The sequence below is a fragment of the Prinia subflava genome, chromosome 23, assembly GCF_021018805.1.
Source record: "Prinia subflava isolate CZ2003 ecotype Zambia chromosome 23, Cam_Psub_1.2, whole genome shotgun sequence".
Classification (NCBI taxonomy): domain Eukaryota; kingdom Metazoa; phylum Chordata; class Aves; order Passeriformes; family Cisticolidae; genus Prinia; species Prinia subflava.
Window position 1 is genome coordinate 6895075 of NC_086269.1, and position 23332 is coordinate 6918406.

General features: G+C 59.5%; 4 protein-coding genes across 11 annotated transcripts in view; 2 read left to right on the plus strand and 2 right to left on the minus strand.

Moving 5' to 3' along the window:
* LMOD1 (leiomodin 1) overlaps positions 1 to 5537 on the plus strand; it is a 20979-nt gene extending 15442 nt beyond the window's left edge. Inside the window, exons 2-3 of the mRNA XM_063418326.1 lie at positions 1910 to 3499; positions 4695 to 5537. Of these exons, the coding sequence (XP_063274396.1) occupies positions 1910 to 3499; positions 4695 to 4721 (1617 nt within the window). The 3' untranslated portion in view covers positions 4722 to 5537. The remainder of the gene's footprint in view (positions 1 to 1909; positions 3500 to 4694) is intronic.
* A 951-nt stretch (positions 5538 to 6488) lies between these two features.
* Positions 6489 to 9838, plus strand: LOC134561379 (myb-related transcription factor, partner of profilin-like). The gene is made up of 2 exons (XM_063418327.1): positions 6489 to 7130; positions 9147 to 9838. The coding sequence occupies exons 1-2, from the start codon at positions 6653 to 6655 to the stop codon at positions 9677 to 9679; spliced, it is 1011 nt and encodes a 336-aa protein (XP_063274397.1). The 5' UTR covers positions 6489 to 6652; the 3' UTR covers positions 9680 to 9838.
* A 528-nt stretch (positions 9839 to 10366) lies between these two features.
* On the minus strand, positions 10367 to 15141 carry SHISA4 (shisa family member 4). 2 transcript variants are annotated; one of them, XM_063418329.1, is made up of 5 exons: positions 14617 to 15141; positions 14196 to 14367; positions 13480 to 13651; positions 10869 to 11051; positions 10367 to 10784 (listed from the first exon to the last, which is right to left on the minus strand). In XM_063418329.1, the coding sequence occupies exons 2-5, from the start codon at positions 14325 to 14327 to the stop codon at positions 10738 to 10740; spliced, it is 534 nt and encodes a 177-aa protein (XP_063274399.1). In that variant the 5' UTR covers positions 14328 to 14367; positions 14617 to 15141; the 3' UTR covers positions 10367 to 10737. The 2 variants fall into 2 exon arrangements, with proteins under 2 accessions (XP_063274399.1, XP_063274398.1); XM_063418328.1 differs by lacking the exon at positions 14196 to 14367 and adding an exon at positions 12116 to 12249 and having other exon boundaries at positions 10379 to 10784; positions 14617 to 15059.
* A 515-nt stretch (positions 15142 to 15656) lies between these two features.
* LOC134561376 (innate immunity activator protein-like) lies at positions 15657 to 23099 on the minus strand. 7 transcript variants are annotated; one of them, XM_063418319.1, is made up of 10 exons: positions 23011 to 23099; positions 22366 to 22425; positions 22199 to 22279; positions 21520 to 21644; positions 21322 to 21441; positions 20489 to 20693; positions 19280 to 19333; positions 18652 to 19048; positions 17212 to 17779; positions 15657 to 16042 (listed from the first exon to the last, which is right to left on the minus strand). In XM_063418319.1, the coding sequence occupies exons 2-10, from the start codon at positions 22409 to 22411 to the stop codon at positions 15950 to 15952; spliced, it is 1689 nt and encodes a 562-aa protein (XP_063274389.1). In that variant the 5' UTR covers positions 22412 to 22425; positions 23011 to 23099; the 3' UTR covers positions 15657 to 15949. The 7 variants fall into 7 exon arrangements, with proteins under 7 accessions (XP_063274389.1, XP_063274388.1, XP_063274392.1 ...); XM_063418318.1 differs by having other exon boundaries at positions 19280 to 19348; XM_063418321.1 differs by lacking the exon at positions 15657 to 16042 and adding an exon at positions 16051 to 16681 and having other exon boundaries at positions 19280 to 19348.
* Positions 23100 to 23332: the final 233 nt, after the last annotated feature.

Below are 23332 nucleotides of genomic sequence, written 5' to 3' on the forward strand. Positions count from 1 at the left end.
TGTGTAAATGCCAGGCCAGGCTCTGTAGGGGTCTAGCACGAGCCTTCCTGGCCCTCTTCAGCCTTGCGCCAGGGAGCCAAAAAATCTCTTAGCTAAATAAACCGCTCTCTCGTCCCCAATGGCATCTGTTTATACACCAGGTACAAACAGTCCCCAGGGCTGCCCATGCACAGCCAGTTCTTTCCACAAAAATCTGTCCCTGAGGACTGCCAGTACTGCGTGTGGGGAAAGCTCAGCCTTATGCTGCCCCAGCATGGACACTGTAAACCGTGGGATAAAGAGGAGGAGGCCAACCTGGCTGCAGACTGGGGTGTCAGGATTCAGATTTGGGGGTTCCAGGCACTGGATGAAGCCACAGTGCTGTCCTAATTGTGAGAGGGTCCAGGGAGATTGTAAAGACATCACAGCTGCATCTCCCAGAGGCCTGTTCCTTCTTCCTTTCCCTAGAGTCCTAAAATCACCCCAGGAAAGGTGATGGGCCAGGCCAGTGGTGAGGACCTGTGTGTTCTCTAACCATGGAGGAGGGAGAAGGGCATTTAAATTGCCAAACTTTGATGTGAAATTTATTAGTAGGCAGGCTCCTCCACAGTGCAGCAGTGTCCCAGTGTCAAGGTTATCTGCCTTCAGCCACCTGAAGCATTGGCTCTCCCGTGAGAAAGGATGTGTTTCATGTCTTGGAGTCCCACACTAGTCTGGGTTGGAAGGAACCTCAAAGCTCATCCCATTCCACCTCCTGCTATGGGCAGGGACACCTTCCACTATCCCAGGTTGCTCCAAGCTCTGTCCAACCTAGCCTAGGACACTTCCAGGGATGGGGTAGCCACAGCTTCTCTGGGCACCCTGTGCCAGGGCCTCACCACCCTCACAGGGTGGAATTTCTTCTCAATATCCCACCTAACTCTGTCCCCTGGTAGTTTAGAGAGAAGGATGGGAACCATATCAAAGGTTGCACCAGCACTGATGGAGACCTCTCCCAGCCCCTCAGACTTGGCTGAAAGCTGCAACGAGGCGTTGGCTGTGTCCCCAAGCTGCTGGAGCTGGCTGTGGCCAGCAGCAATGCTCAGGACAGGCTGTATCAAGGGCAGGGGTCAAGCACTTGTAAAAATGACCAAAACTTCCTTATGACCTTCCCCCAGATTCTCCAAGTTAAGCTCTTCCCTCTTATGATGTCTTTGGACAGTGGGAGCAGATGTCCTGGGAGAACCTCATGCATTAGAAAGCAATAAATACCATGCTCCCATTTCCTTGGTTTCCTGGTCAAAAGTGCAAATTGCTGTTCAAAGGTGAATGGTTTTGCAGAGCCCATGGTTGGAGTGACTGCTGGGTCAGCAGTATCACTGGGGACACTGCTGTGGGCACTCCCCTGCTTGCACACAAATCCAGAACAGTGTGGAGAGTGTTGGTCTAGAGACTGAAAAGCCACCAAGCATCCAGCTGAAAACCATTTAGGAAAGGTGGGAAAGCGCCTGGGGCTCACAGGGAGACAGGCACTACCTCCATCCCTAGTTAGAAAAATGATTTAAAAATGATAACTTACAGGGGGTATGAGAGAAAGTGCCTCCTACAGCTTGTTAGTTTATGGCCTGTTAGGGAGGGTATCTTGCAGACCTCCAGAGCCCTTTGGGAGGGGACTGGAGGCAGAAGAAGAGCAGAGCTGCCTTGGAGAGCTGCAGCAGGACCTCATCACACCTAGGTTCTGCAGGCTCTGCCTACATTCAAGGCACTCAGATGCTGAACCCTTCTCTGGAGCTGGGACCTCAGCTGGGCCAAACAATCCTCTTCCAAAGGCCAGCCACAGACTGCAGGATGTTCCCATGTGACAGAGGTCAGTGACAGTGAGACTGGGGTGACAAGTCTGTAGGTCAGAGGCACCTGTTTCTGTAATTCCCAGGTGTTTTTCTCTCCCTAGGAAAGCAGGTTGAGCAAGAATAAGGGAGACAAAAATCAAGAAGAAAAAGGAAAGGAATCTCCCTCCAAAGACCTGGCCCAGAAACAAGACACTAGAGTGGGGAAGGACTCTATAAAGGAAGAAAGTGTTCAGAAAACAGACCCGAAAGGTAAAGCTGAGACTGAGACCAAGACCAAAGAGAACAAAGCTATGAACTCTAAAGTCAAGGCCATGGAGAAAAAGCTGATGGGGAAGGACAAGAAGGAGGAAGAGAAGAGTTCACTGCTGAGGGAGGACACAGGGAAGGACAAAAAGGAGGAAGAGAAGAGCTCAGAGTTGAAGAAGGATTCAGGGAAGGATAAAAAGGAAGAAGAGAACAGCTCATATTTTAAAAAGAAGGGTGCAGGGAAGGATAAAAAGGAAGAAGAGAAGGTCTCAGCAGCAAAGGAGGAGACAGGGAAGGATAAAAAGGAAGAAGAGAAGGTCTCAGCAGCAAAGGAGGAAACAGAGAAGGACAAAAAGGAGAAGAGTTCAGAATCAAAGAAACAGGCAGAAAAAGACATAAGAGGGGAAGGTAAGAAAGAAAATTATAAAAAAGAAGAGGAAAAGGCTTCAGCTGTGAAAAATTTCAAGGCAGATGAGAAGGATAAATCCCAGGCAAAAGCAGAAAAGGTAGAAATGGTGGAGGAGAAACAGGAGGCCAAGGCAGGAGCTGGGAGCAGCCCTTCCAAGCCTTCCTCCAGCAGCTCTGCCGATCAAGCCAAGGATGATGAAGCCTCCAGCATCTTTGACGAGCTCATCGAGAAGGTGAAGAACAACGATGCTGAGGTGACCGAGGTCAATGTGAACAACTCCGACTGCATCAACAACGAGACCCTGGTGCGCTTCACCGAGGCCCTGGAGTTCAACACTGTGGTCAGGGTGTTTGCCCTGGCTAACACGCGCGCTGATGACCACGTAGCCTTTGCCATTGCCATAATGCTCAAATCCAACAAGGTGCTGACAAGCATCAACTTGGACTCCAACCACATCACAGGCAAGGGTATCCTGGCCATTTTCCGGGCACTGTTGCAGAACAACACACTGACAGAGCTACGTTTCCACAACCAGCGCCACATCTGTGGGGGAAAGACGGAGATGGAGATTGCCAAGCTCCTGAAGGAGAACACCACGCTCCTGAAGCTCGGCTACCACTTCGAGCTGGCTGGGCCACGCATGACTGTTACCAACCTGCTGAGCCGAAACATGGACAGGCAGAGGCAGAAACGCCTCCAGGAGCAGAAACTAGCACAGGAACGGGGAGAGAAGAAAGACCTCCTGGAGGTGCCCAAGCCTGGAGCACTGCCGAAGGGGTCCCCCAAGGCATCCCCACAGCCATCCCCCAAGGCTTCCCCCAAAAGTTCTTCCAAGAAAGGGGGGGCACCCACCATGCCACCCCCACCTCCTCCTCCACTCGCCCCACCACTGATGATCAATGAGAACCTGAAGAACTCACTCTCGCCAGCTACGCAGAGGAAGCTGGGAGACCGGGCACTGCCAATCCAGGAGAAGAACTCTCGGGACCAGCTCCTGGCAGCCATTCGCTCCAGCAACCTCAAACAGCTCAAGAAGGCAAGTGCAGGGCCAGGTGGGGCCCATGCACAGGGTGGGGCTGGGGGCTGAGGTAATAGCCATTGTCAGCCTGGCATTGGCCCTCGCTGGAGTGGGGTGTCCCTGCTCCCAACCTCTGCACAGGGGCAGATCCATCCCTTTGCCAAGCACATGGGGAAGGAAGATCCATCCTTTAATACCATCCCTGGAGAGTAGATGGGGTGAGCAGGTCCATCCCTTGGCAGAGCATCCAACAGGAAGTCCATCCCTTGGCCGAGAGCATGACAGATGCAGATGCATCCTTTGGCAGAGCTCCTGTGTTGGGCAGATCCACCAGGATCCAGGGGTTGGGACACAAGGAAGAAGCCATCTTATAACTCACTGGGCTCTTGATATCTTTTTGTTACAGCTGAGCCCATGCCCATGGGGTGGAAGGTGGCCCAGGATGGCTGGAGAGGCTTCATCTGTCTTTAAACAACTGAAACAGTCTGTGATGTCAGGCGCAGGTCTGGGGCTGCCAGACCTGACCAAGCCTTTTGAACTCTTTACATATGAGCGACTGAATGTTGCTCTGCGGGTACTGACACAGAACCTTGGGGACTAGTGAAGAGGTGTGGCCTAGTTCTCAGAACAGCTAAACAATGTTAGCCAAGGGTGGCCTGGGTGCTTGAAAGCTGTGGCAGCAACTGTCCTAATACAGGAGGCCCATAAATACACCCTTGGGCAGCACATTGTCATGTATGTACCCTACAAAGTAGAAACTGTGCTGGAACAAAAGAGCCTAATGCTGATACAAAAGAGCCTAATGCTGGTGTCAGCACGGGGCCTTGAAACCTCTCACACACTCCAGGTGGTTTGTGTCCCTGCTGGGCTGTCAATGGGCTGGAGTGTGGGAACAGCCAGCCTGGCCAAGAAAAAGAGGTCAGTGAATGGTTTGGGTTGGAAGAGACCTTAGAGATCATCTCTTTCCTGCTATGGGCAGGGACACCTTCCACTATCCCAAGGTTGCTCCAAGCCCTGTCCAGCCTTGAACACTTCCGGGGATGGGGCAGCCACAGCTTCTCTGGGCAACCTGTGCCAGGGCCTCCCACCCTCACAGGGAGGAATTTCTCCCCAGTATCCAATCTAACCCTGCCTGGATGTCCCTGCACTATGTCAGGGACATTCCTGCACTCCCTCTCTTTGCTCTCCAGTAATGGGGTGTCCTTCCCTGCAGGTGGAGTTGCCAAAGCTGCTGCAGTAGGGAGCGGGAGGATTTTTCCCCTGCAGCCCATGGCAGACACTGACTTTTCTTGTGACTGTTTCCGTGACAAGCCCTTTGGAACCTGCAGTGACCGACGCCAAGGAGCAGGGATCTCTCTGGGTCATGGAGGATGGGCCAGGCCCAGGAGGACATGATGGAGGATGTTGTATTTATTTTTTGATGGTTGTGAAGCCTTCAAGCTCACTCTTCTACCAGCACCATGCCCTGCCAGAGATGCCAAGAATAGAGCAGGGGTCTGCAGAGCTGATCCTTATGGAAGTCTCCCGTCAGAGCTTAATGAAGGGGTTTGGCACCCTCTATCCATGGTCCAGCCTGGGGTGAGCAGAAGTACCCCCAGCCTTGGAGGGAGGAGGGGACTCCCAGACCATCATCACATCACATCACCACAAGGTGTCTGGGTGTCTGGCAGAGTTCTGGGATTCAGGCACAGCAGTGGCTGCAGAGTCAGGGGTTTGGGTTTGATGTCAGGAGGAATGGGAGGGTCAGTGAAGGGAGCAGCCCCAGGGAGAGAGGGGGCATGGGAGTGATTGGACATGGGGAGCCAGGCTGGGGCCAGGAGCTCAGGGCATCTTGTATACACTCACAGCACTGTGGGAAGACCCCCAGAACCCTCAGAGCATGGAAACTAAATCCGCCTCAGAGAGTAGGGAAAGCACTGGCTCAACGGGGGCAGTGGGTTTTGGGGTCGTGTGATGCCCACCCTCCCCCCCCCCCCCATGCATCCTGTTGTGACACCTTGATCATGATTTGTATGACTGTGGCCACTGCATCAGCAATAAAGCTCACTCCACGCTTTCTGTGCCTCTGGACAGCTCCACGGGCCCAGACCCCAGACTGGGGTGCACGAGGTATCTGGGAATGGACTCAGCAACCTCAGCCAGGGGCAGCTCTTCCTTCTCCCACACCCACAGCCCAGCCTGAACCGGGCACCCTGGGACCACCTGGTCACCCATCTATCCAGAATCTCCCCAAATGGGGCACCCAGGACCCCTCAAATGAGACACCCAAACCTCCCCAAATGGGGCACCTTGCTGCCGCTGGACATGGACAACCTGGCACCCAGAGCCATGCAGACACACCAAAATTCTGGAGTCACCCAGAACTGGTAACCCAGGGCAACTCCACAGTCACCTCAAACCTTTTGAGTCCACCTAGAACTGGCCACTAAAACGCCAGGATGACCCCAAAACTGGGCAGCCCAGCCTCAGGGATTGCCCTAATGTAACCCTAAACCCTCGGGATCACTCAGAACTGCTCTCACCCCTGACACCACGGGGCTGGGGTGCAGCAGCACATGGGTGTCCCCTGAGAGGCTCTCCCTGTCCCGAGACACCCACGTGCGTGGCTGAGAGGCGGCTCCTGGTACCACTGAAACGCCGTTTTAGGGGCCATTTCTGCAGCCGCGCAGTGCCGTGGCCCCAGCGGGAGGAGCGGTATCTGTACCGGGGAGTCCTCACGCCCCTTGGCGCCTTGCACATCCCCTTGGGGGGGCCCTGCTAACGCAGGACCCCAACCGGGCACCGCGGGGCCATTGGGACACCCCACACCGGGCATCTGATCGGCCCCAGAGTCAGAGCACCAGGGGCGTCATCCGAACACCGGCGGTGTCCCCTCAAACCACGGGGTCCCGGGGCGGAGCCGGACAGCGCCGTTCCGGGAATGGAGGGAGCGGAGGGCCGGCAGGGGGCGCCGTTAACGCCCCGGGGCGGAGCGGCGCGCGGCGGGGCCGGTAGGGGGCGCGGTGCAGCCCCGGCCGGTCCGGCCCGGCCCCGGTAGCGGCAGCGCCCGACGGGGGCTGTCGGAGGTGTGTGGCTGCGCTGCCCCCGCTCGGTACCGGGGAACCGGCGCAGGGCACACGGCGGCGGCGATGGACGGCGGGGCGACGGCATGAGGCGGCGGCGGCGGGGAGCATGGCGGCGGCGGGCGGCGGCGGGGCGCGGCGGGGGCTGCTGAAGCGGAAGCCAAACTTCACGCTGCAGGAGCTGGAGGTGCTGATGAGCGAAGTGCTCCGGTACGAGCCGCTGCTGTTCGGCGCCGCCGCCGGTACCGTGAACGCGTACGAGAAGCAGAAGATCTGGTGGCGGATAACGCACAAGGTGAACGCCGCCGGCCGCCACCAGCGCGACATCGGCGAGGTGAAGAACCGCTGGCGGGGGCTACGCCGCCGCGCCGGGGACAAGATCAGCCGGCACCGGCTGGAGCGGCAGGGCCCGGCCGGCAGGGCCGCCGCCAGGAACGGGAACACCGGGAGCACCGGGAATAACGGGAGCAACGGGAACGGCGCGGCCGAACCCGGCCCGGGGCCCGCCCCCGCCCCCGTCTGGGGTCCTCGCGGTGCCGCCGGAACCGAGCCGCCGATGCGCAGCGCCGAGGGGTCGGCACAGCACGGTGAGTGCGCGGGCAGCGGCGGGTGGACGCGGCAGGGATGCTGAGGCCTGGACGGAAGAGTGGAGAGACCGAAATGGGAGGACCAGGACACGGACATGGGGGGCCGGGACCGGGACTAGGACAGCAGAGAACGGGGCAGGGTCACGGAGATGCTGGGACCGGCATGCGGGGGGACCGGCACACAGACACAGGTACTGGGACTGGGACAGGTGTATGGTGGGACACGGACATGAAGAACTAGGACACAGACATGGAAGACCGGGGCAGGCACTTGTTGGGGGACTGGAATGGGACATGGGGGACCAAAAAGGGACCACCGATAAGGTGGAATGGGATATGGAGAAATGGGTTTAGGAAGTGGGGGCAAGCAACAGGTAAATGGGGACACTGGGATCAGGACGGATGCATGGAGGGAAAAGGTCAAGAGAGACAAGGACCAGGACTAGGATATGCGGGACCAGGACATGGAAACCAGGACACAGACACAGGGCCACTGGGATTGGGAGAGGATGGGAGGAATGGGGACACAGGGGACCAGGACCAGGAAATGAGTAGGTCAAGATATAGGAGACCCCAATAGTGACATGGAGCTACTGTGACAAGGATGTGAGGGTCCAGGACACAGACATGAGAGACTGGGATGCAAGAGAACTGAGACTGATATGGGTCACTGGGTGGGCCCAGGACAGGTGCATGCAGGGACACAGGAGACCGGGACCAGGGTGTGGGGGATCAGGAAAGGGACACAACCAGACCAGGATACAGGGGCAGGGGCATGGAGAGATGGGAATGGGGACTCAGGGGACTTGGATCAGCACCTGGAGAACCAAAACATAGGGCATCAGGACAGGGACATGGGGAACTGGGACAGGGACACAGAGGCACTGGGACCAGTACAGGGACATGGAGTAACCAGGACACAGGGGACCAGGACAGAAACATAATTCTGGAACAGGGACACAGGAGGCCAGGACCAAGAACAGGGGATGAGAGGCAAGAAAGTGGGAAAAATACAGGTGTGTAGAGGGAGCAGGTCAGGGACACTGGGACCATGCCATGGGGGACCAGGACATGGATACTGGGGACAATGGCAGGGACATGAAGGACTGGGACAGGCACATGAGGGTTATGGGGCATCCTAAGGCATCACTAGGCCTGGAAGAGATACATGGAGGGACTGGGACACATCCAGGGAAACTGGGCAGGGATGTGAGGGGACTGGGATCAAAATATGGGAAAAACTGGGACCAGGACACTGAGACCAGTACAGGTGGATGGAGGGACTGGGGCAGGAACAGTGGGGCCGGGACACAGAGGGCAAAGGGTCAGGGCAAAGGGATAGGAACATGGAGTATTGGGACAGGGACACAGGTGACAAGGATGTGGGAGGACCAGGAAGGACACAGGAGACAGGGAGCATAACAGGGGCACCTGGACCAGGACAGAAGGGTACCAGGATCAGGACAAGGATATGGGTGACTGAGATTAGGATAGGGACAAAAGGCAGGGGGTACTGGGACCTGGACAGGGATAAGAAGGGGCTTGGAACAGGGCATAGACACGGTGGGATTGGGACAGTGACATGGGTCAGGACAAAAACAAGGAACATGCCAATACTGGGACTAGAACAGGGCCATGGGGGTTAGTGGGGTGAAAACTGGGACATGGTGGTACTAGGACCAAACAGGGACATAGAGGTACCACATTCAGGACAGGGATATGTATGGACTAGGACAGGGACATGGGGGTACCAGGACCATGCAGGCACATGGGGACATCCAGGACAGGGTGTGAGAGTACTGGGAAGAGGATGAGGACAAGGGACACAGGATAGGGTTGAACCAAAATGAGGGACATGGGACTATGGATATATGTACAGATGGAACCAGGAATGGGTGCAGGAGAGAGGATGTGGAAGCATAGCAATGGAGACAGCAGGGTCTGTCACTTGACCGTGGGGCACTGGGGACTCGGGAGATCCCTGCAGCTGCCCTGTGCGCCCCGTCCCTCCCACAGGTGTCAAGGAGGAGCCGGTGAAGGAGGAGCCTGTGGAGGTGAAGACTGAGCCGTTCCTCGGCTCGGCTGCCGACAGCATTCCCGGCCGCGGCTCAGACTGCCGGCTGCCACGCACCGGCATCTGCCCGCCCAGCCAGCTGTGCGAGGGCTGGAGCCGGAGCCCCCCGCGCCCCGCACCCTCCGAACTCTCCCTCGGCGACCTAGGCGGGCAGCAGGAGCCGCTGGGCTCCGACTTCCCGAGTCCACTACTGGAGCAGGAGGCCGAGCAGCTCAGTCACTGCGGCGCAGGAGAGGCGCCCGCCCCTCGGGCGGCGGGGCTCGACGGGACCCCCGAGTGCGCCCAGCCCAGCCTCGCGCAGTCCAATGAGCGGCTGGTGCAGGAGATGCGGGCGTTCCGCCGGGAATACGCTGAGAGCCGTCGGGAGACCACAGCGGTGCTGCGCGGCATCGCCCAAGCACTGGGCACGCTCAGTCGCAGCCTGGCCGAAATCCGTGACCTCTACCTCCGGGAGCGGGGGGTCCCCAAATCCTGAGCCTGGCACGCAGCTGGCTGTGTACACAGACCCCTACCCCTCCCCTCCGAATCCACCTCGCTGCTTTTATTATTATTTTTATTATTATTATTTCTTTTCTTCTTCATCCCACTTCAATAAAACTCGGAGCTGCACCCCCACGGCTCCCTCTACCCCGGGCACCTCAGAGGGTTTTTGGGGGTAATGGGATGCAGGGGCCTGGAAGATGGGATAGGGATTTGTCCTTCCAGGCTGCTCTGCCTGTCTTTCCTCCTGGATTGATGGACTCTGGTCCCAGATTTAGCCACAAATGCTGGGGGGCTGAATCCCACCAGGAACAACCATCGGGGTGGCACACCACCCATCCAACCTCCCCTAGTGACTCCTGTCCAGGGGAGGAGGCGTGGGTAGAGGAATTGTTCATGTGCCCGTAGTCCCAATCCTGGCACTGAATTTGCTGTTTTCTCACCTAAAATATTCCAGGAGTGGTTTGACACCCCCGTTTTGAGAGGGGCTGCGTGGGCGGCAGCATTCCAAGCTGGCTCATCCAAGCGGCTGATTTGGTGGGAATTACTCACCCCAACACAATGTTGAGATGGAGAAGTCTCAGGAGCAGAAGGGATAGGGCGGAATTCATGTTCCCACACCTTACAGTTCAAAGGAAGGGGTTGGGGGCGTTGCCCTCCCCTTCTTTCCCCATTAGAGAGTCACCGAGAGGACACAAGGCTGTGGGCACAAGATGTGGTTTAATGCCAGCCCCAGGGGGAAGAGCAGGGGTTGAATCCAGGAGTGGGAGTGCAGGGAGACAGTGGTGCACGGCCCTCAGGGCCCCCCCTGGGGACACCCCCGCGGGTGCTCAGGGCCTCCGGCACCCAGAGCTGGGGGAGTAGGCACCCACAAAGGACCCAGTGTGCAACACAAGGGCCGCCCTGTTCTGCTGGCACCGGATCACCCCAGGATGGCTGGGAAGAGCCTGATCCAGCACCAGCTGGGGCAGCCCCCCAGTGCCAGGGGGGGTCCCAGGGGTCCCCAGCCTGGTGCTGCTGGCCGGCGGCGGGTGTGGGGGTCCCTGCAGGGGCTTATGCTCCAGGATAGCTGGGCTGTGCTGGCACGTAGGGTGGTGGTGCTACAGAGGGAGCAGATGGGGTGTCACCAGGCCACTGGGTCCCCTGGGAAATAGGGAGGGTCCCCGTTCCCCCGCTGTGCTCACCTGTGGCATTGTAGACAGGGGGGCCGGAGGGGTACGTGGGGTACTGGGCGGCAGGGCCAGGTGGGGGGTACATGGCCATGGGGGTGAAGCCAGGCTGCGGAGGCATAGGGCCGACTTTGGGGTCCACAGGGAAGGGAGCTGGCGGCACTGCGGGGGGGTAGCTGGACAGGGGGATTTCCGGGCCTGCAGGAGAGATTGGGGAGGTCTGTGGCATCCCGGCACAGGGACAGGGATGGCACCTAAGGATGGCCAAGGCCCTTGGGGTGGCAGGTGCTGGAGTGTTATCCACAGCCCCCACCCCAGTGCCCAATTTTCCACCCGCATCCCTTCAGGTTCCACCACCTGACCCCCCCACAACCCCTCCAACCCTGTACCTCAGAACCTCTCCTGCTCCCTCATCCCAGAACCCTACCCCACCTCCTACGCCTCCATCCCTGCAGTCCACCCCCCACCCTCCCAATCCCCCCCTTCTCCTTGCCTCACCCCCCTTCTCCTTGCCTCCCCCCCCCCACACCCCCCCACACCCCATACCTACAGGACTCCTCTGCTCCCTCTCATCCCTTCAGCTTCCACCTTGCACCCCAACACCCCTGCACATCTCCCATCCTCCCAGACCCCTTCACCCTGTTCTTACAGGATCCTGCAAACCCCCATCCCTGCAACTTCCCCCTTTCCACCCCCAGGCCTCCCTGCCTTCCTTGAGGCCCCCTCAAAATCCCACCATCCGGTACCTCAAGAACCCTCCAGCAGCCCCCCCATCCCTGCTGCCCAACCCCCCCCACTCCAATTCCCCCCTGCATTCTTCCAAGCCCCCCCTCCTTGCCTCTTCCCAAACCCCTCCACTCTCTACCTACAGGACCCTCTTGCACCTCCCATCCCTATAGCCCCCCACATACACACCAATTCCCACAGGCCTCCGTCCAGATTCCCCCAATCCCCCACCCTGTACCTACCACACATCATGGACTGAGCCTCCCCCTGCATCCCCATCCATACGTCCCCCATCCATGCATCTCCCATTCCTGCACCCACCCATTTCCCCAGGTTCTCTTAACCCTGTACCTCCTTACCTGCAGGATCCTCTTGATCCTCTCCTCCTGCACACTCCCATCCCTGCATCCCCCATCCCTACACCCTCCACCAGATTCCTGTTCCCCCTGAACTCCACTAGGCCCCCTCAACCCCACTCCACCCCCTTTTCCTACAGGAGCCTCCTGCACCCCCATCCGTGCCCCCCAGCTCCGCACCTTGCAGAGGGGTGCGGGAGTGCTGCCGGCGCTGGTACAAGTAGCAGCAGGAGCACATGAAGCAGCAGACGATGGTGGTGACGATGGCGATGAAAAGCACCACGGCTGAGGCAATGCCCGCGATGGTCTTGGGGCTGTGGGACCCCCAGGCGTGGGGAGAAGGGCCTGGGGGGCACCCGGGGCGCACAGCCCCAGCCAGCACCCACTGGTGCTGCCCACTGTCCAGCACCCAGTGACACTGCCCAGTGCCCAGAACCGATGTCCAGTAACACTGTCCAGCACTGCTATCAGCACCCAGTACAAGTGTACACTGCCCAGCACCTAGCAGCATTGCCCACCCAGTAGCAGTGCCCAGTACCAATGCCCACTGCCCAGTGACCAGCATCCAGTATCAGTAACCAGTGCCCAGCACTGCCCAGCACCCAGTGCAAGTTTTCAGTACCAGCGTCCAGCACCCAGTGCCAACACCCAGTACCAGTGACCAATCCGCAGCATCCATCCCACAATGTTGAGTGCCCAGTATCAGTGCACAGCATGCAGTGCCCAGTACCAGTGTCCAGCACTCAGAACCCAATACCAGCACCCAGTACCAGTACCCAGTGTACAGCACCAACAGCAGTGCCCAGCACCCACTGCAAAGCACCAATGCCCAGTACCAGTGCCCAGAGTCCAGCAAGCCAGTACCAGTATCCAACACCCAGCACCTCTGCCCAGTGCCCAGTACCCAGCACTCAATGCCCAGCACCCAGTATTAGTGTTCAGCACCCAGAGCCAACAGACTGGCAACCCAATAGCACTGCCCAGTGCCCAGTACCACTCCCCAGAGGTCAGAATCAGTGCACAGCACCTGCATTCAGCATCCAGTAATAGTGCCCAGTGCCCCCACCAAGTACCAGTGCAGAGTACCCAGCGTCCAGCACCCGGTGCCACTGCTCAGTACCAATGTCCAACCCCCCAGTACCACTGGCCAGCATCCAGTACCAGTGCACAGCATCCAATACCAGTGCACAGCATTCAGTATGAATGCCCAGTAGCAGTGCTCAGCACCACTGCTGAATGCCCAGAACTCAATGCCCAGCACCCAATACCAGTCCACAGTATCCAGCACCAGCATCCAGCACCCAACCAGTGTCCAGCACCCAATACTAGTGCACAGCACCCAGCATCCAGCACCCAATGCTCAGTACTCACTACAAGGGCCCAGATACTACTTCCCAGCACCCAGTACCAGTGCCCAGCACCACTGCACCACTGCCCAATGCATAGCACACAATGACCAGCACTCAGTACAACTGCCCATCATGAGCACCAAGTCCCAGCCCACCCAGGGGAGCCTCCGGCCCCATCAGCCCTGGCTGTGGCACCTGAAGGCGAGGCAATGGCGCTGCTGGCGCTCGGTGAGTAGGCGCAGAGGGTCTCGGCAGCAGTACCGCTGCTGGCACGTGCCACAACAGAAGGTGAAGAACTCACAGTCGAAGCCAGGATGCCATGACCCGTTTTTGTCCACGTACCACAGGCAGTCTTCACCCCCGGACACTGTGGACAGCCACCCATCATCAGGGCCTTGGAGCACCTGGCCATCACGATCCTCAGGGGCATCAGCAGCACCCCATGCCCTTCATCCCCCACATGAGCAGAGCCCTTACCCCACTGTGTCCTATTCCCTTGTACCCCAGTCCATTTTGCCCCCTGACCCCCAAAATGTGCCCCTATACACCCCCAAATATGCTGCTCCTTCTTGTCCCCCTGTCCCTCATATCCAGCCCCACATCATACCCTGTTCCATCCTGCCCCTGTGTACCCCCATATCTTGCTCCATCCAGCCCTACACCCTTGCAGACCCCCTTCCATCCCACCCAGCTCTCCAACCCCTCCAGATTCCTCCAGATGCCCGCAGTTTCCTCCCCTTCCGTGTGTTCCAGTGGCAATTCCCACTTGGCAATTCCCACTCTATTTCTGTCTGGAGCCACCTGTCTTCCCAGAAATAGCGGCAGAGGCCCGGGAGCGGCCAGAGGCACCGGGGCAGCGGGTGGGGAGTCACGGAAATGGGCTTTGCGGGAGTCTCACATGGCTCACACACCCCAAAATGGGACAACGGCAGCTCAGGGACAAGTGGGGAAACTGAGGCACAGTTTCGTGCAGGGTTCGTGCATGGGAAGCCCTCAAATTCCCCGGGGCTGGGCATCCCGGCTCGGTTAGCCACTGGCTCCATGCCTGCTGTTCCCGGGGGCCAGCATCTACCGAGGACACCCCTAAAGCGGCAAATGAGAGGTGGGTTTCGGGGGGGGCGGGGAGGAGGGAATAGACACAGTGCCCAGGGGCACACTTTGTTGCAAGCAATCCCCGGTGAAAGGGGCCGTGTGCGGCACGACTCACAGTCACGGCTGGTGGCACCAAGTCCCACTCAGCAGGATCCCCGTGTCACGGATGGTGGCACTGTGTCCAGTCGCAGGGTGACACCGGATCCCCCCGGCCCTCCCCGGTGCCCTTATGTCTCTTACCCATCGAGGCGGCCAGGGCCACCAGCAGGGTCCCAGCCAGGGGCCAGCCACTCCCGGGGCTGCCGGGCCCCATCCCGGGGCCGTGCCCGGGCCCGGTGTCCCCGCTCAGCGCCCGGGACAGAGGCGGCGGCTGCGCGGCGGCACCGGGACCGGGGTCGCTCCCGTGGCCGGTCCTGGTGCCGCCCGGTGCCCGTGCCGCGGGGCCGCTCCCTCGCTGCCGGTGTCTCCCAGTGCCGTCCGGTGCCGGCGCGGGGCCAGCGCAGGCCCGCAGTGACGCCGCAGCCCGGCGGCGCTCGGTTGCTGCCCGGTGTTCCCCCTCTCCCGCCCCTCGCCCGGCGCCGCCTCACACCGCAGCCACGGGCCCCCGCCCGCCCCTACAGGGAGGAGCGGCGCCGCCGGCCCCGGACACTGGCAGGGGCGGGCGGGGATGCGGGGACCGGAGTGGCTTCTCTAGCACTACCCCCTCACAACTGTACCCCGCTGGCAACCCTTATTTCGCTTCTTCCTGCACCCCATCCTTTCGCTCCTCCTTGCACCACTCCCTGCACCTCCCCCGCATCCCATCCCCTACATCCAACCCCTTCCCCATTCCCTGCTCCCCGTCATTTCCCCTCCCAGCACCCCTACTCCCACCTCATCCCATCCCTGCACTCCTTATTTGCCTGCCCTGCACCCCATCACTTTGGTTCACAGCACCCTTTTTCTCCAACCCCATCCTTTCCCTGAACACCTTATTTCCCTACCCCTGTACCCCATCCCTTCACCCATCCTTGCACCCCCTCCCCTGCACCCTTCCTGTCTACTCTCCTGCACCCCAACCCTTTACCTCTCACCTCCATTCCATTCTTCGCTTCTACTCCTTGCTCACTTCCCAGCCTGGTGGGTGCCAGGGGTGCACAGCTGGATCTGGGGCACCCTCTTGACACTGGGGTCACCCCATTACCACCTCAAGCACAGCCAGACCCCAGATCTGTGGATCCTATCCTGACAATGCCAACTGGACCCAGGGATGGGCGATCTCAGAGGTGAGATAGAGGTGACACATCTTGAGAGTGACGTATCCCAAAAACCACCTTTATTAGAATCAGAACTTCAAATTCAGGGTCGTGGTGACACCAAGGTCACCATAAGCACTGGGATCACAGTGTCCCTATCACAGTGTCCCTATCAGCATTGCAGTGCCAGTGAGGGAACACAAGGTGAGGGCCAGCCCCTGCCACCCTGCTGTGGCTCCCTCTCCTGCTCCCACGGCGGGGTGGGGAGGCATGAGACATCTCCGCCATCCCTGGGCCAGCCAGGACGTGCCCCCGACCCTCGGTGGGGGTGTGGGCACTCACACTTGTGTGACAATCTCGCTGTTCTCGGGCAGATAGACCTGCTCGGGCACGCCGGCTGCTGAGCGTCGCAGCACCTGCACCGGGGGACCCTGGGGGGACAAAGACCCTGTGGGTGTTGGCACCCCACCTTGTTTGGGGGCACATCCTGGCACCAAGGTTGGGCTGAGGGAGTTGTGGGGGCATGGCGACAGGTCCCCACTTGCCCGGCATGTGTCCCACCTGTGCCATGGGTGCATTTGTCCTAGCGAGACTTCCAGGTAGACAGGGGGAGCTGGCCACTGAAATGTCTGCAGGGATCCTTCCCCACTCAAGGACACCCCAGTGCTGCCCCAAGGACCCACATGAGCCCTGCTTGTGGGAACCTGGGTGTGACACGAGGGACCCACATGGATCCTGCCCTAGGGACCCCCTTGAAGTCCTGGTCCTTCCCATGGGACTCTTGTGGGACCCCAGTCTTGCCCTACTAACCCCGTTGAGGTTCTGGTCTTTCCCAGTTCTACCACAAGACTCCCCATAGCCTCCCAGTCTTGCCCTTAGGATCTTCAGGAGAAAGTAGGGACCTACATGGAACCCCAGTCCTGGTCCAAAGTCCCTGTTAAGGTCCTGGCCCAACCCCAGTGACTCACATGGGACCCAAATCCTGCCCCAGGGGGTCCTGGTTCTGCTTCTTGGACTCACATGCGTCTCCAAACCTGCCCATGGAACCCTCAGAAGGTCCTCATCCTGCCCTGAAGGACGTGAAAGACCTTGCTTCTGTTCCCAAGAACAGAAGACCCCGCTCCTGGCCATTGGACCTCCTAAGGAACCTAGTCCTGCCCCAGGGACCTCCCAGGGACCCCTCTGGGACCCTAATCTACCCATGGAGACCCACTCAGGACCCTGGTCCTGCCCCAGGGACCATCAGGGACCCTCCAGACTCAACCTATGGGACCTTAGACCTGCTCAGAGGACCCTCAGAGGGTCCTGATCCTGCCCCAGAGGATCTTACAAGACCTTGATCCTCTCCTCAGGACTCTCCTGAGAGCATGGTCCTGCCCCAGGGTTCCTTCTGGGATCCCAGTCACGTCCCAACAACCCTCACAGGACCCCTTGAACCCCCTCAGGACTTCACTCTTGTTCTAGAAATCTTCATGGGACCCCACCAGAACCACACATCCCTACACTACCTCAGAGTGACAACTCATGTCACCTGCGGGACAGCACCCAGGGGGTCTCCCTTCTCCCACATGACCACTCCCAGCCAGAGCCCATGTCCTACCTGAACCAGTGACAGGATTCCATGAGCAACAGGCATGTCCCTGGTGGTGCCACCACGGGGTCTCGGGAAAGCCCCTTGCCGGTCGAGGGAGTGGGGCCGGGCACCCCTCAGCCGGGCGCGTTGGTGCCACGACTTGAGCTCCTCGGTGACGGCAGCCTTGGAGAGCCCACGGGCCCCAGCAGGTGCATAGTCCTTGAGCGAGGGCGTGCGCACAATGCGGCTACGTGAGGGCACCAGACGCTGGTACCGCAGCGGGGCCAGATCCTGCTCATACAGGAAAGTCAGGGGGCCAGCAGGAGGCAGGAGCCGGAGGGCACCCCGAGGGTAGTAACCAGGCTCGGCAAGGGGCAGCGGAACTGCAAAGGACACGTCAGGGCTGCTGCTGCCCGGTGAGGTTGTGTGGGAGATGCTGGAGAGGTCGGAGATGCTGTCATCGGAGCCAGAGCAGCACACAGGGCCAGGGGTCAGGATGCAGGAGGTGGGCACAGTGACTGTGTAGTAGGTGGGGCGCCGACGGGGTGTGGTGCTGCGGCCCCGTGGCTCAGCTGGCTGCCAGCATGGGTCCACCCTGCAGGCAAGACATTGTGGCTGCGGGAGGACCCTTCCCCTTCCCCAAAGCCAGGGCAATCCCTGGGAGAAGTGTGCCCATGGGTGTGGGGTGCAGCCGCCCTGTGGGGAGACATCTAGCCTCCTCCCATGGGATTAGCTCCAGCCTCCCTCTGGGGCAGTCTCCAGCCTCCTCCCAAGGGATTAGTTCATCCTCCCCACAGGGCTGACCTCCATCATCTCCATAGGGTTACTTCCATCCTCTCTATGGGATTATCTCCAATCTCCTCCCAATGGATTTCTGTCCATCCTCCCCACAGGGTTTTCTCCAACATCCCCACAGGATTACCTTCATCCTGTCTCTGAGATAATCTCCACCCTTCCCATAATATTGTGTCCATCCTCCCAATGATTGAGCTCCATCATCTCCATGGGGTTGGTTCCATCCTCTCCCCATGGGATTATGTCTGCTCTCCCTGTAAGATTTTCTCCATCCTCTCCATACAATTAGTTCCACACTTCCCTTGATGTTTTCTCCATTATCTTCTCCATGGGATTATCTCCATCCTCCTCCCCATGGGTTTGCTCCATCATCTCCATGAGATTCTCTTCATCCTCTCCCACAGGATTACTCCCATCCTTCCCACAGGATCAGCTTCATTTTACTGCCAGTGGGACTACCTCCATCCTTCCTATGGGCTTATTTCCAACATCCTCCCCATGAGCTGAGCTCCATCATCTTCACAGGGTTATTCCCATCCTCCTTCCCTCCTCTGCCCCTGGAGATTGTGCTCCATTCTCCATATGGGATTATCTCCATCCCCCTCTCCACAGGGTTATTTCTATCCTCCCTTACAGAAGCACTTGTCTAACCTCCCCATGCTCAGGACATACCTCAGAGACTGGGTCTGTTCTTGCCGTCCTGATGGCTCTGGGGTGCTGGGAGCACTGGAACCTGCCTGCCGGCACAGCACCAGAGTCCGGATGGGGACAAACCGGTGGGTAGGATCCCCTGTCCTGGACACTGGGGAGCCTGCAGAGTCAGGGCTGCTGGGGGCCAAGGAGCTGGCAGGGGCAGCCATCAGGGACCCAAGACAGCATTGGGAGCTCTGGTTTTCCCCATCCTCAGGGTTGATGCTGGGATTTTTGGCCCTCTCGTAGGGTCTGTCCAGACTGGCCTCCTGCCAGGGACTGGGGGGGGGCATCAGAAACCCCAACTCCTCCTCCTTAGTGGGGTCCTTGGAAGATGGGGACCTTTGCGGTGCAGCAGGTCCTGGTGGCTGTGTGTCCTCTGCAGGAGAGATAGAGGGTTGGGATGGAAGAAATAGGTGGATGGTTGACATGGAGGGGAGATGTGGGGGGTTGGGATGGAAGATATACATAGGGGAATGGCATGGAGGGGACACATAGCAGTGGAATGGGATGGAGAGGACACAGGGAGAGCAGGGATAGAGGGGACACAGGAAGGGTTGGAATGGGAGGAACACACCAGGGTCCTCCCTGGTCCCCACAGCCCCCTCACCCTCCTCCAGCAGGCTGGTGTCAGACATGGAGCTCTCGTCGGAGGCATTGAGCTCTGTGGGGCAGGGCCCTGTGAGAACAGAGCCAGGGCCGCCTCCGGGTGCCAAAGTGCTCCCACGGCCCCACCACCACCCAGCACGTCCCTGCGGGCCTCCGCTCCCCTCTCCCACGCCACCTGTCCCAACACGCTCTGGGACAGCAGTGGTACCGGCCAGGCCGGCTTTACCAAGCTGTGTGCAGATCCCAGCCTGCCCGAGACGGGCAGGCTGGGGCCACCAACAGGGAAGGAGATGCCGCCACCATGGCCCTGGTCCTTGGAGGGGACAGGGACGGAGAAAATGGGGATCCCCTTGGATGGCCACCACTGGAATGTGGACACAGCAGCTGGGCCATATCCTGCCCCCCTTTGGGTGCAGGTGCTGAGGATGGATGATTTGGTAGTTATGGGGTGCAAGCGGCATGGATGAAGGGTTGAAGTACATTTGGGGGGGGTGCAGCCAATGGAGGTGAAGTACTGGGGTGGATTCAGGGGGGTATTACTGGGGATGGTTTATCGGGGTGCCTGCACTATGGATGGAGTTTTGGGGTACCTTCAGGGGTTACATATACCAGAAATGGCTTATTGCACTGGGGATAAAGTTTTGGGGTGTGTTCAAGGGGGTACATCCACAAGGGATGGTATGTTAGGGTGCATGCACTGGAGACAAAGTTTTGGGGTGCACTCACAAGGATACAGCCACCAGAGATGAAGTATTGGGGTACCTTGAACAGGGTGCATTAACAGTGAGAACGTATTAAGGTGTATGTACCAGGGATGGCCTTCCAGGGGGCATCCAAAGGATATGTTCAGCAGGGATAGGGAATTGGGGTGCATTCACCAGGAATGTTATGCTGGGGGGCATTTTGTGGGGGCGCATTCATTGGGGGTGTAGAACTGGGTTGTATTCACAGAGGATGGAAAGTTGGGGTGCATCCAGGGAGGTGCACTCACCAGGGATGGGAATTGGGGTGCAGGCATTGTGGATGGTATATTGGGGTGCATCTAGAGGAGTGTATGCACTTGGGATGAAGGACTGGGCTGCATTCCGTGGGGTGCATTCACAGGGTACTTCAGGTGTATTTCCCAGGGACACCCAACCAAGCAGCACCCCGTTCTGCCTCCCTGTTCTGCCAGCATCCCCCCACCATCTGGGGAGCTCAGGGGGCTCACCCTCAGCAGTACTGGTGTCCTGCTGCCCTGCCAGGAGCTGCCGCTGGCTCAGAACCTGCTCCAGGTCCCGCAGCTTCTGCTCTTCCCGGAGCGCCGCAGTCTGCCGCCTCTTCCGCACCTGCCGGCCAATGTTCTCCTCGTGGCAGAGCCGGCGAGAGGCCTCAGCAATCTGCAGCTGCAGAGCCCGCTCCCGTTCCAGGGGGTCCTGGGGCCAGGGGACACACTCAGAAACACACCTTGACACCCCCACGCCCCTCATTGTGCTTAACACCCCAACACCACCCACAGCACTTGGGATCCCAATCCCATCCAGCATCTCATCTGGAATCCAAACAGCCAGCACCACTCTTGGAACCCAATACCACCCATCATGCTCAAGACCCCACCACTACCCATAACATTTGGAACCCACCTCCTCCCATAATTTGGGCACCCCAATACACCTGAGACCCCATCACAACCATCACTTTGGCATCCCAACTCCACACATTATGTTTAGGACTCCATGATAACCCCATTAACTCAACACCCCAACACCACTCATCATGCTTGGAACCCTACCTTGTCCCATCTCCTGGGCACCCCAACACCAACCATTGCATTCAGAAACCAAACATTTCCCTTCACTGGGGCATCTCAGCACCCCAACACTATCCATAATGCTTGAAAGCACACCCCTGCCCCTCCCACCTATAGCACTTGGTACCCAACCACCACCCATGGGATGGAGATGGCAGCATTTCCAGGCGACCACCAGGCAGCTTCAACAGGGGATGTGAGGGGAAGGGAGAGGATGGGTCTCCACCACCTTTGCACCCCTGGGACTGCCTCACCACCCCATGCAGAATGACGATCTCATCCAGCTTGAACGCAGCCCCGATCCTGCGACGGACCTTGGGGGGCTTCTCACCCACTTTCAGGGGGTACTCACGGGGCAGGGTCCCTGTCAGCTCCTGAGGACGGCACAGGGACACTGAGCAGAGCCATGGCAACATGTGAGGGTGGGCAGGGGATCCCTGTGCCCTGCTCACCGCCTCACGCAGGCACAGCCGCCGCAGCTCCTGGATGCAGCCATCAAGCCGGGCCTCCAGCGCCTGCTGCTGCCGGCGCTCTGCCTGCACCCGCTCCTTCGGTGGGGACACCAGGCTGTCAGGGCCTAGAACAGACACATGGACACCTGGAGGGATGGGAGCACCCAAGCACCACCCCCCCCGCCACCTCACAGCCTCCCTGCCTTAGTTTCCCTCCACCACAGGGGGAGGAAAAAGTAGCCATGACCCTCCCAGCAGCACCCATGGGTACTCCAGCTGCCCCAAAGCAGCTGTGCCTCCCTTCCCCCCCAGCAGCATCCGTGGGTGTACTGACTCCCCTGGAACACCTGTTTCCCCCACCCAGCAGCACTCGTTGTTTCAACCCCTCCAGGGTATCCAGGAACCTCTCCTCCAGCAGCACCCATGGGTCCTCCAATCCCCCAGGGTATGCATTAAATTCCCCCAGCAGCACAATGGGTGCTTCAGCCCTCCCGGGACACGTGTGACGTCCCTGCTGGGGGCGGAGGGGGGGTGGCAGGGGGGGGGCACGAGGAGGAAGGTTTCAGTCTGACTCAGCCATCCCAGGCCAAACCCGTCTGAGTCAAATCCTGTCCAGAGCACCCTCCACTACACTTGTGGTGCCTCCCCAAACGCAGAGAAAGCCTCCATTCCTCCATGCCTTCATTTCCCCAAAGCTTTCTCCATGGCAGCTCATGTGTCCCCAGAGTGCCCCCATGCACCGAAGTGCTCCGTTCTCTGCCTGGGAAGGAGGGGCACGTCAATCAGAACACCCATGGGCGACAGGGGCATCCCAAAACCTCCCTCACCCCCAAACTCCCTTCTCACCCGAGTTCAGCATGATCCTGCTGTCCATGTCACTCGCCTCCCCCATGCCGCGCCGGGATCCTGCGGGCAACAGTGGGGACACAGCTCGTCCCCACGCCGCCAACCGGGCTGCACCCATGGGTGCCCCCCACCCTGCACCCCCAAATTCCCTCATGTCACACCAGGCGTGCCACGATGGCGGCGGGGAAGAGGCGAGGCTATGTTTGCTTTGCCTTCTTGTAGGTCCTACCATAAATAAAGGGTGAGGACAACGCGAGGCGGGGGTAGGGTGACACCCTCGAAGGGGTTAAAGGTGGTCGGGGTGCGGTGAGGGGGGAGGCCGGGGTCCCCTCGCTCCCCCCTCAGCTGCTTTCGCTGGACACCTCTCGCAGTTTTCCTTTCTTTTCCGTCTGGGCTGGCGGCGGATCCCGGGGTGGGAGCGACGCCGGCCTAGGAAAAGGGGGTTCCCAGCGCCCCAAGACCCCCAAACCTTTGGGGAAGGAGTGAAAGGGGGGCAGTGGGGCGGGTGGAAAGGGGTTCACACCGCTTTTCTAGTGCCGTCGCCTGGCCGTGCCTCAGCTTCCCCAACCCGCTCCACGTCGCACTGGGCGGCCAGAGGCAGGGAGGAGGTCCTGGGAGTCCCGGCGGGGAGGGAGAATCCCTTACCTGAGCCGCCCGCCGCCACTGCCGGCTGTGCTCTGCCGGGGAACGGACGGGTCTGGACTTGAGCGGAGGGAGGAGCAGGGTGAGCAACACCTGCCCCAACCCCTGCCCCGCCCCGCTGGACGGCCCGCCAGCTGCTGCGCTGCACGGCACTGCACGGAACGGAATGACACGGCACGACGCTGTCTGGCATGGCATGGAATGGCATGGAATAGCATGGAGTAGCACTGCATGGCACAGCACGGCATGGCACTGTATGGTATGGGGTAGGTGACATGGAATGCACAGTGTGGCTTGGCTTGGCTTGGCTTGGCTTGGCTTGGCT

Bases quoted from the DNA above. Each gene is read 5' to 3' on its own strand.
- LOC134561379 (XM_063418327.1), top strand. From the start codon at position 6,653: ATGGCGGCGGCGGGCGGCGGCGGGGCGCGGCGGGGGCTGCTGAAGCGG. The intron at 7,131-9,146 runs GTGAGTGCGCGG...TCCCTCCCACAG, and splicing joins CGAGGGGTCGGCACAGCACG to GTGTCAAGGAGGAGCCGGTG.
- SHISA4 (XM_063418328.1), bottom strand. From the start codon at position 14,689: ATGGGGCCCGGCAGCCCCGGGAGTGGCTGGCCCCTGGCTGGGACCCTG. The intron at 13,652-14,616 runs GTAAGAGACATA...GGCTGTCCACAG, and splicing joins GGCCCTGGCCGCCTCGATGG to TGTCCGGGGGTGAAGACTGC. The intron at 11,052-12,115 runs GTGCGGAGCTGG...TCTCTCCTGCAG, and splicing joins CTCCCGCACCCCTCTGCAAG to GCCCGGAAATCCCCCTGTCC.
- LOC134561376 (XM_063418318.1), bottom strand. From the start codon at position 22,411: ATGGGGGAGGCGAGTGACATGGACAGCAGGATCATGCTGAACTCGG. The intron at 19,349-20,488 runs GTGAGCCCCCTG...CTGTTCTCACAG, and splicing joins GGACACCAGTACTGCTGAGG to GGCCCTGCCCCACAGAGCTC. The intron at 17,780-18,651 runs GTATGTCCTGAG...TCTTGCCTGCAG, and splicing joins GAACAGACCCAGTCTCTGAG to GGTGGACCCATGCTGGCAGC.